Consider the following 12,161-nt stretch of genomic DNA (forward strand, 5'->3'; position numbering starts at 1 on the left):
TTACTCCTTCGGAAGTTAGCGTGCTTTCGACAGACAGACGGACGGACATGCGGACGGACATGGCTAGATCGACATAAAATGTCACGACGATCAAGAATATATATACTTTATGGGGTCTCAGACGAATATTTCGAGTAGTTACAAACAGAATGACGAAATTAGTATACCCCCCATCTTATGGTGGAGGGTATAAAAAACTATCAAATAGCGAAGTAATTATTTAGCTGTAAATATAATTACGATAACATTTGAATATATACGATATTGTTATAACTTGCGGTGAGTCGATGACGCAACTCTTAAGTAGTGGCAAGAACCGCGCATAGCCATGATATTATCCATAATCAACAGAGGTCGCACTAGGTATAAGATGAATTAATGTTTATCCATATATTATCCCCATTTTCGAGTATAACAAAATTTAAATTTTGTGCTATTGTTGATCCAGTGCCGTCGTTTATCATACACTAACCATTTTCACCAAGATATTGCCCCTTAAGAGTAAGTAGTTCCTACGCAAAGCCAGTACAGACTGACTTTTCGCCCGAACAACTGTGAAAACGCGTTATAAAAAATGGTGACGAAGGAAATACGAACACATACCATAGAAATGGTACTGAGTTCTATGAGCAAAATACATGCGGCTGCGGCGCGTACGAAATGGGTCACAAACAACTCTGCTTTAATGAAGTTGATTTCGTTGTTGTTGTTGTAGCAGTGTGTTGTTCACTGAGACCGCAGCCCTTGCCGACGAAGGACTCCATCGGGTCAGTTCAGTACGTACAACCGGCTGCCATGGTATTGAAGATGAATATGTCGTGCATCATGGTATGATTATTAATTGTGTTATATCTTCCTACAGAATACGGTATTTTAGGAGACAATTTTCGTGCGAATGAAGTCAGTACTAGGCTGTAACCTGAAAAAGGAAAAATTTTTTTGTCAAAATTAACAATTACAATCACAAACGCAATCTTATTTCCTTAAAATCTATAATAAAATTGGTGAAAACTGTAGAGCTGGAAGGCAGCCAAAATCTTTTATTCAAAATTAAAACAAATATTTGAAAAGTAAATTCCGAACAGTGTTTATTTATTTAAGAATATCATCTGGTCTGATTAGATTAATATCCAAAATACAATTGCTAGTATAAAAAGGTTCTCCTAAAAATATACTTTAGATTTGGAGAAAGATGGGTTTGTGAATTAGCTTAAAATTGGTTATCGAATAAAATGTTTTAGTTATCGGTAGATCAACAACAGAGGGACAATTCAGTAGAAACGAAAAAATAGAAACTTCATAAGATCTTTGTACAGCAGAAACTCAATAAGAACAAGTAAAAGCGTGCTATTCGGAAGAATCTTCCATCCACAACCATGGATTCTGCTAGAAATTTATACAAAATAAATTTAGATGTAGGGCATAATTTTATTCTTCATATCAAACTTCTGTCAAACCAACAAAAATTAAAGGTTCAAGGAACCGAACAAGGATGATCGAGAGACCGGTTTACATGGGAGCTATATCGGGTTATAGACTGATATTGGCCGTATTTGGCAAAGTTGTTGGAAGTCGTAACAGAACTTTGCATGCAAAATTTCAGCCTAATCGGACAAAAATTGCGACTTGTAAGACTCAAGAAGTCAAATCGGGTTTATACTGGAGCTACATCAGGTTAAAGATACCGTACTAGGCACAGTTGTTGGAAGTCATAACACTACATGCAAAATTTCAGCCAAATCAGACAAAAATTGCATCTTGTAGGGGCACAAGAAGTCAAATCGGGAGATCGGTTTATATGGGAGCTTTACCGGGTTATACACCGATTTAGACTGTACTTGGCGCAGTTGTTGGAAGTCACAACAGAACACTACATGCTAAATTTCAGTCAAATCGGACTAAATTGCGGCTTCCAGGGGCCCAAGAAATCGGGAGATCGGTTTATATGGCAGCTATATCTTAATCTGAACCGATATGACCCATTTGCAATCGCCTATGACCTACCTAGCTTTACTCCTTGGAAAGTTAGCGTGCTTTCGACAGACAGACGGACGGACATGGCTAGATCGACTCAGAATGTCGAGACGATCAAGAATATATATACTTCATGGGGTCTTAGACGAATATTTCGAGGTGTTACAAACGGAATGACTAGATTAGTATACCAACATTCTATGGTGGTGGGTATAACAATGGAATGTCAAAAGAAGAAATCCCATTATTTATTTTATCCCATGGGTGACGTCCATAAATTGTCTACTACGCATCCCGACTGGGCAGAGTTTTGGAACCCTTTGTTGCGCAGAGCATGTTATAATACTTCTAAGGCTTGTAGTCCCAATCAGCTATGCAGAAAGGTTGAAAGGGTCTCGAGAATACGAAGGTGAGACGCAACATTTCCTCAACAGAACGATTCCAATATCTTGAGAGTGATCTTGAATAGAACACTAAATATCTGGCACATAGACAAACATATTAAGTATGAGTCAGCCACTGGGGCTTTGAGACATAAAAGGTAGGAGTAGTTCTTACCATCGCAGTATAATTGAGGCGACTGTAGGAAACCTAGTTGGGATGGAAGAGCCTTCGTATCAGATACCTGTGAAGACACTTGAACGAGTGCGTGCACTGGCGTAACTAGACATTTTTTCTTGTGGGGTGCTACAACCCAACCAACAAAAAAAACAAATAAAAGGCATTTACTTCGGCCAGGCCGAACATAGGATACTTATCACCTCGGGTATATATAAACATCATTTTCTTCAAATCCGGCATGGGATGACTATGAGCATGAAAGGCCGGGCGACACGAGCTTAAAGACTTTGCTATATTCAAATGTGATCCGATCAGCATCATATTCGGGAAGAATATATTGGGGTTTAACATCGCTCACTGTACTTAATTTCAGCAAAATCGCAGCAGATCGGTCTATACCAAGATATAGCCCGATTTGGACCATATATGGCACGAATGTCGGGGAACTCAACACAAGCCACTGTTCCAAATTTCATCCAAATCCTGTAATAAACACAACTTTTACGAACTAAGACCCTAAATCCATAGAACTAAGACCCTTAATCCATAGATCTTTGTTTGTAAGAAGTGATCATGGACCCAAACATAAACCTCAAATTCGTGTTCGCGGAGTTTTACATATGTGAACCATGTTGCATCGAAATCGAGGGTGCGCCCTATACAGCTCGCTTTTCGCAAAAAATTAAATATAAAATTTGATTTTTCAATTAAATTTTTTATTAGTCCAATTAAAAAATTAATTGAATATTTGGATTTCAATCATTTTTATACCCACCACCGTAGGATAGGGAGTATATTCATTTAGTCATTCCATTTGCAACACATCGAAATATCAATTTCCGACCCTACAAAGTATATATATTTCGGATTGTCGTAAAATTCTAAAACGATTTAACGATATCCGTGTGTCTGTCCGTCCGTCTGTTGTAATCACTCTACAGCCTTCAAAAACTGAGATATTGAGCTGAAATTTGGCACAGATACGTCTTTTTTATGCATGCTGGTTAAGTTCTTGAACGAGCCAAATCGGACCATATTTGGATATAGCTGCTATATAGACCGATCTGCCGATAAAGGGTCTAATGCCCATAAATGCTTTGTTTTTCGTCCGATTTCGCTGCAATTTGAAACAGTGAGTAGTTTTAGGCCTCCCGACATCTAACCCAAATATGGTCCATAGCTGGCTATTTTTATATATAGCTGCCATATATACCGATCAGCCGATAAAGGGTCTGATGACCATAGAAGCTTTATTTATTACCCGATTTCGCTGAAATTTGAAACAGTAAGTTATTTTAATCCTCCCGACATCTGCTCTAAATATGGTTGAGATCGGACTATATATAGATATAGCTGCCATATAGAGCCATATCCCGATTAAGGGTCTGAAGCCCATAAAAGCTTTATTTTTCAACCGATTATGCTGAAATTTGAAACAGCAAGTAGTTTTAGGCCTCCCGACATCTGAACTAAATAATGGATCATATTTAGTTCAGTTGTCGGATGTCGGATCGGACTATATTTAGGTATAGATTCCATATAGACCGATCTGGCGACAAAGGGTCTGAAGTCCATAAAAGCTTTATTTATTACCCGATTTCGATGAAATTTTAAACAGAGGGTTATTTTAAACCTCCTGGCATCTGACCTAAACATGGATCAAATCGGACTATATTAACGTATAGCTGCCATATAGACCGATCTCCGGATAAAGGGTCTAAAACCCATAACAGCTTTATTTTTAAACCGATTTCGCTGAAATGTGAAACAGTGAGTAGTTCTACGTCACCTAAAAAAGGAGCCAAATATGTTTCAGATCGGACTATATTTAGATATAGCTGTCAAATAGACCGATCAGCCGATAAAGGGTCTGAAGCCCACAAAAGCTCTATTTATTACCCGATTTCGCTGAAATTTGAAACAGTGGGTAGTTTTAGGTCTCCCGACATCCGTCCCAAATATGGTTCGGATCGGACTATATTTTTATTTATAGATGCCATACAGACCGATCTCCGAAACAGATCGAAAAATTCAATCATTTGTTTAATTGGATCAATTAAAAAAATTAATTGGAAATATCAAAAATTTGCAATCAATATTTTAATTGAATATACAATTTTTTTAATTGAAAAATTTTTCAATCACCTTTTACAAAAAATGTGATTAATATTATCATTTTCGTGATTGAAGCACGGATACCATAATAGAACATTTGTCAGCGAAATGTGGCACAGATAGTCGGATTGCTCGAACAATTTTGTCAAATTTTATACTTTCCCAACTGAACTGCACCTCTGCGAAAGAGCCCATCCATACAAGTAATTTAATCTACTATAGGTGCTTACCCAATTGCTATATGAACCTAATGATCATCAACCTAATGAGAAGACGTAGGTCCATTTAACATTGTATTTCTAGGTGCTCAACTCTAACATTATTTAAAAACAAAAGTAATAAAAGGCACTTGTTTTTTTTTAATTTTTAACAAAATTTTTATTTCAATACCAATGTTTAAATAAAGAAATAAAAAAATACACAATTTGCTTAAGTATTTAAAAAATTACAGATTTCCTTTGTGTCCAATGTAAAAAAAGAGTTTAAAAATATTAGAAAATTTATATATAAGAAAATGCAATTTGTTTTTATAATTATATATATATAAATAAAAAAAATATTGAAATTTGAATATTTACGATGAAAGTGTTCGATTATAAAAACATATGAAGAGTTATAATTAATTATTAAAAAAATTGAAATGAAGACATTTTTTTTTTTTAAACAAAAACATTGCAATCTTTGGATAAAAGCTGGTTCATATTTATATTGCCACATTTCGAGTTAAAAACAATTTCAGGGTTTCAGGGGATAGGTGTAGGAAAGCAAACGGCAGCGAAAAGCGAAAGAAATCCATGTCAAATAATGAGAATACAAAACAAAGGTCAAAAGGTCAGTCTTAGTTAATGATGATGGTGTGTGCATGTGGGGGCTAGAGAATGCCTTTTTTATAGGAAAATTTTGAATGATTTTGGTTTTTCTTTTGTTTTTTTTTTGGGTGAAATTTATAATACTTAACAATATTATGAGACAAATAGAACAAAATGCATAAAATCATAGAACGATTGTTAAACGAAGAGAAGACGCGACGATGGTTTTATCGACATTCAGAGAAATGCTTAAGAGGTGCTTATAAGTTAATCATGTCGTAATGGATGGTTGGTGTTCACTGTGTCATTCTTGCCAATGGGGGTTTCTACTACAAATTAAATGATGCGTTAATTATAATAAAAAAAAAAATAATAATTATAATAATAAGATATGAGAATACTTATGATTAGATATTACATAGAAGAGAGAGTTGGAGGTTAGTTTAATTCGTAATTCAATTAAATTCAATTAAACTTAAATGTGTGTAAGAGCTTCCACCAAGCAGGCGGGCGCCATATGAAATCAATGGAACATTTCCGTTTTATTCTTCTTCTTCTCTCTTCATTCTTCTCTCACGTTTCAAATGAGTACAACTAAGATTTTGTTGGGGGGAGTGGATGGGAGTGCGTACAATGCCATATTACGGAGAGAGCTGGTGTCGATTGCTAAGCGTTTGAATTTAACGCAACTTAATGTTTTTTTTTTTTTTTATAAAAGCTGTAGAGTGAGACTGAGTTTAAAATGCCCTAGGGATTCTTAATCTAATCCAGAGTACGTTTAGATACGCGCTCTTCCTTTCAAAGAAAACACCTTAAAGTATGCAACAGGGCACGTATTTCCTGTGCCAATCCTGCCGCATTTTCAGCAGCAATTTGTCTCTCCCTCTCAACACGTCTCTCCAAAGCACGCTCCTCATCATTCCTCTGGCTTGTAGATTAAATACAATCTCCCTCAACCTCTTCGGTGTTCACCTCCGGATCGAATTCATCGTCGGCTGTGGCCTCTTGGTACTGCTGATACTCGGAAACCAGATCGTTCATGTTGCTCTCGGCCTCGGTGAATTCCATTTCGTCCATGCCCTCGCCAGTGTACCAATGCAAGAAGGCTTTGCGCCTGAACATGGCCGAAAATTGTTCGGAGATACGTTTGAATAGATCCTGAATGGCTGTGGTATTGCCAATGAAGGTCGAAGACATTTTCAAGCCCTTGGGTGGAATATCGCACACGGCGGTCTTCACATTGTTGGGGATCCATTCCACAAAGTATGAGCTGTTCTTATTTTGCACAGCCAACATTTGCTCATCGACCTCTTTCATGGACATGCGGCCACGGAAGACAGCAGCCACTGTTAAGTAACGACCATGACGAGGATCGCAGGCGGCCATCATGTTCTTGGCATCGAACATTTGTTGTGTCAATTCCGGCACGGAGAGGGTACGATAGTTCTCCGAACCACGTGAGGTAAGAGGAGCAAATCCTGGCATAAAGAAGTGCAAGCGAGGGAAGGGCACCATATTAACAGCCAATTTACGCAAATCGGCATTCAATTGACCGGGGAAACGCAAGCAGGTGGTAACACCGGACATGGTCAAGGAGACCAAATGATTCAAATCCCCATAGGTGGGATTCGAAACCTTCAGGGTGCGGAAACAGATGTCATAGAGAGCCTCATTGTCAATGCAATAGGTCTCGTCGGTGTTCTCCACCAACTGATGAATGGACAAAGTGGCATTGTAGGGCTCCACCACAGTGTCCGAGACCTTGGGTGACGGAACCACCGAGTAGGTGTTCATGATGCGATCGGGATATTCTTCACGAATTTTCGAGATCAAGAGGGTGCCCATACCAGAGCCAGTACCACCACCCAAGGAATGGGTCAATTGGAAACCCTATAAGAGAGTGAAAGTGAAGAAAGTTTAAGATTTTGAATCAAGATTTTTTCTCTCTTACTTACCTGCAAACAATCGCAGTTCTCACATTCCTTGCGCACTACATCCAAGACATTGTCCACCAACTCAGCACCTTCGGTATAATGACCCTTGGCCCAATTATTACCAGCTCCAGATTGGCCAAAGACAAAGTTGTCAGGTCGAAACAGTTGACCATAGGGTCCCGAACGAACGGCTTCCATAGTGCCCGGCTCCAAATCGAGAAGAATGGCACGCGGCACATATTTACCGCCCGATGAACTAGATGCTGCTGAAATGGAAGCACAAAATTGAAAAAGATCAGTGTGAAGATATAGGGTTGGGAGCAAGGGTGCAAGCATTGAGGTACAAACTCTACGAAGGTGATTATTTCGAAACAAGACATTTGGGTGGAGTAGAATAGGCATGCAAATACAAAAATAGTTCATTAAGGTGTACATCCAGTGGCAGCTGTTTGGTATATAAATACAGAGTGGTGACGATCACGGGTTTGGAACCTCAGTCGATGTCGTCTGTCCTTGATACTTGAATTGCTTTTTTATACCATACTTAATCCTTATTTAAGCCTCGAAATATAGATCTGCTAATCATAAAACCATATACGTTCTGTATTCGATGTCCGTCCGTCTGTCGAAAGCTCGATAGCTTTTGAACTTTATCCGCTTGAAATTTTCGAATGAGTTCTTATCAACATTTTCCGATTTGATTCGTAGGTCCTTAGAAACCGAATTGCCGGACACCAACACAAAATATGGCCAGCATAGGTTTTTATAGGATGGGGTATATTCATTTTGTCATTCCGTTTGCAGCACATCGAAATATCCATTTCCGACCCTATAAAGTATATATATTCTTGATCAGCGTTAAAATCTAAGGCGATCCAGACATGTCCGTGCGTCTGTCCGTCTTTCTGTTGAAATCACGTTACAGTCTTTAGAAATAGAGATATTGAGCTGAAACTTTGCACAGATTCTTTTTTTGTCCATAATCAGGTTAAGTTCGAAGATCGAACTATATCTTGATATAGCCCCCATATAGACCGATCGGCCGATTTAGGGTCTTAGGCCCATAAAAGCCACATTTATTATTCGATTTTGCTGAAATTTGGGACAGTGAGTTGTGTTAGGCCCTTCGATATCCCTCGTCAATTTGGCCTAGATCGGTTCAGATTTAGATATAGCTGCTATATAGAACGATCCTCCGATTTAGGGTCTTTAGGCTCATCGACGTCCTTCTTTAATTTGGCCCACATCGGTCGAGATTTGAATATAGCTGTCATGTAGACCGATCTCTTGATTTAAGGTTTTGGGCCCATAAAAGGCGCATTTATTGTCCGATTTCGCCGAAATTTGGGACAGTGCGTTGTGTTAGGCTCTTCGACATTTTTCTGCAACATGGCCCAAATCGGTCCAGATTTGGATATAGCTGTCATGTAGCCCGATATCTCGATTTAAAGTCTTAGCCCCATAAAAGGCGCATTTATAATCCGATTTCACTGAAATTTGACACAGTGACTTATATTAGGCTTTTCGACATCGGCGTCGTATATGGTTCAGATCGGTTTATTTTTAGATATAGCTACTAAAAAGACCAATATTTTGTCATACACATTGAACAATGACTTGTACTTATTAGTATTTCGTCCAAATCGGAACATATTTCCATATAACTGCTGTGGGACATAAGGTGTGCAATTTTCACCGAATTTTGATGAAAGATGGTTTACATACATACCCGTGGTGGTGGGTTTTCAAAGTTCACCCCGGGCGAACTTAACGCCTTTTTACTTGTTTTATTTGGAAATTTTGATTATTTCCTTTATTTGTTTATTTATTGTATCCCCTGACAATATTTCACATACATATGGTATGAAATACTATAGGTTGACATTTCCCCAAACCAGCACCATTAAAGTTATTTCGTTGCTTAACCAAAAATGGAGTTTTTGTGAATTTCTACCCGAGTTTTAAGTTGGTCTAAAATTTAATTTAACAATAACATCATACACGAGAGTGCGTGCTTTGTGGGCTGTTTTAAATGTTCGTTCTATTATTTTGAGAATTTCAAGCTTTTCTCCCTCTACCCTCTCCACTATTGATGGCTGTCATATCAATTTCAATAAATCATAGCCGCCATCAAGACCGATGGCCATCAACACTTGGTGTAACTTCTTTTATATGCATGGCACGTGCAATGTGCGCATGCGCACATTAAAGCTCCTAGCAATGCGTATGTACAAAAATGGGAAGGAAGTCAGTCAGTCACCCAACCATTCTTAAAGTGGCAACAAAAGAACCACTCATGCCATTCGTAACCAAACAAGGAATCCAAAGGCGGTCTCACAAGGCATTCGACAAAGTTTGTTCATCACACCACTTATGACGGACAGAGAGAGTGAGTTTTCGCTGGATTTAAGTGACGCAGCTTTAACAATGCGGTCAACCATGCACTTCTTTCTGGGATTGTTGTGTCCACTGGAGACCATATTGAGTGTAAAATATTTCTTATGACTTAATATTCTATAACGATATTATGAGGTGGCACTTGCGCGAGGAGTATATGGGCATATAGGCCTATAATAATATAGCCTATAGTAATATAAAAAGGTTGGTATGGTATGGTCTACTAAAATCCATAAAATGGTAAAAATACTTTAAGAACATTTAACTGCAAATATTCGGCATTTCTTGACATTGTAAATGCAAATTTTTCATTAACATACTATTTGGGGGTAGCGAGAAGACTTCTTTAGCTGAGTGATAATGAAAACTTCCTTCGTGACCAGGTCGTCGATCTGGCCATGCCCATTGGTCCGACCCCTGACCATGTGCCCACTGATAAAAAAAAAAGACAGTACTTTGCCAAATCCTGGCGAGAACATCAGAAAAAATATCATGTATGCCATGTAAAAACTTCTCCCCAGAGAGGTGTATGAAATGGAGGACTCTTATCATTGAGATATGCGAGAAGTTTGCCCCTCTTCCTTAATGGAATGTTCATGGGGAAATTAACATATACTTTATCAATACCTGCTGGTATTATTTTTTTCACATTGTTTTAATGCCATTTGGTATTAATTCAATACCAGACGAAGGAGACGACTATTAACGGTATACAGCCTGTTTAAGAGTGAAAGTAAGTATTATAATAAGCTCCAAGGAAGATGTCATAAAACTTAATAAATTATCTTCTGTGGTCAAAGATCATTAGCGTGTGTTGGTTCCTTCATATATATATACCACTTCTGTGAATCAAAGTTCATGAAATAAATTGCTTAACAAAACGAATCGATGACGAATGTTATTTGTTTTAATTCATTAGATGATTATCATGTGATAATGGTATTAAAACACTCTCGGATTGGTACTGAAGTGAAAAACAGTTTGGTGTTAAAATTAATACCTCTTTGATAATAAATGTAATGCCAAATAGTACTTATACCTTATACGTATCAGGCGATATTTTTTAATGTTATACGAAGTTGCTTCACCATTACTACCGTATGATATCAAAATAAACACGTTTTGCATCAATTTTTCTATCAGTGTGTTTGAATTCATAAGGGGGTGGAATGTTCAAATGCTAACGAGAATGGTATAAAACAATATCAGTGTAGAACAAAAACCAATAACAGTTTGGTATTTAAACGAACAATTGATTGGTAATAAATCTAATACTAAACGGGATTGTTTTAATCTTATACGCAGTTACTTCACTATCAATACTGTATGGCATCAAAATAAGCACGTTTTGTATCAAATTTTCTATCAGAGTCCTTCTGCTAAAAATCATGACAAAGTTCGAACGAATAAAGGTATCAGTTTGAAATTTTAATCAGATACTTATCTGTACTCTCCATCATAGAATAGGGTCACTTAGTCATTCCGTTTGCAACACATCGAAATATCCATTTCCGACCTAAAAAAGTATATATATTTCCGATCATCGTAAATTTCCCAGACGATGCTAATTTCAATGTGTCTGCCCGTCCGTCCGTCCGTGTGTGTGACCGTCAGTTTTAATCACGCTACAGGCTTTAAAAGTTCAGATAGTGAACAAAAATTTGGTACAGATCAGTATCTCTTCTATGCGCAGGTTAAGTTCATCAATGGGCTTAATCGGATTATATTTTGATATAGCTGCCATATAATCTGATCTGCCAAATTAAGGTCTTAAGCCCAATTCATTATCTGATTTCTCCGAAATTTGCACCAGTAAGTTGCACTAAGCCACCAGGTATCCCAACCCAGTATGTTCTATCTCAGACCATATTTGGGTATAGCTGCCATGTAGGCCGATCTGCCGATTTATGGTCTTAAGCCCATGACAGGCGCATTTATTATTTGACATAGTGAGTTGAACTATGACCTCCAATATCCGAATCGAATATGGTCCATTTCGGACTATATTTACATATAGCTGCTTTATAGACTGATTTGCCGATTCAGGGTCTTAAGCCCATAACAGGCGCATTTATTACCCAATTTCGCTGAAACTTAGAATCGTGAGCTTTATATGGTCCGTCGACATTCGAACCGAATACGGCCCAGGTTGAGTCATATTTGGATATAGTTGCCATAAGAACCGATCTGCCTATTAAGGGTCTTAAGCCCATAAGAGGTGCTTTTATTACCCGCTTTTGCTGGACCCCGAATATGGTCCAGATCGGACCATATATAACTGTCATAAAGATCGATCTACCGATTTAGGTTATTATAACTCGATTTCGCTGAAATTTAGAATAGTTGTCCGAACCAAAGATGGTCGAAATCG

General features: G+C 37.9%; 1 protein-coding gene across 2 annotated transcripts in view; it reads right to left on the reverse strand.

Moving 5' to 3' along the window:
- Nucleotides 1–5,564: 5,564 nt before the first annotated feature.
- The window catches only part of LOC106095737 (tubulin beta-3 chain), a 70,799-nt gene continuing 64,202 nt past the window's right edge, over nt 5,565–12,161 (reverse strand). Inside the window, exons 3-4 of one of the 2 annotated variants that reach the window (XM_013263063.2) lie at nt 7,415–7,656; nt 5,565–7,349 (exon numbers count right to left, since the gene is read on the reverse strand). In XM_013263063.2, coding sequence (XP_013118517.1) covers nt 6,396–7,349; nt 7,415–7,656 — 1,196 coding nt within the window. In that variant the 3' untranslated portion in view covers nt 5,565–6,395. Of the gene's footprint in view, nt 7,350–7,414; nt 7,660–12,161 lie in introns of both variants that reach the window. The other variant, XM_013263062.2, reaches the window with a different exon arrangement.

Source organism: Stomoxys calcitrans, chromosome 5 (assembly GCF_963082655.1).
Source record: "Stomoxys calcitrans chromosome 5, idStoCalc2.1, whole genome shotgun sequence".
NCBI lineage: Eukaryota > Metazoa > Arthropoda > Insecta > Diptera > Muscidae > Stomoxys > Stomoxys calcitrans.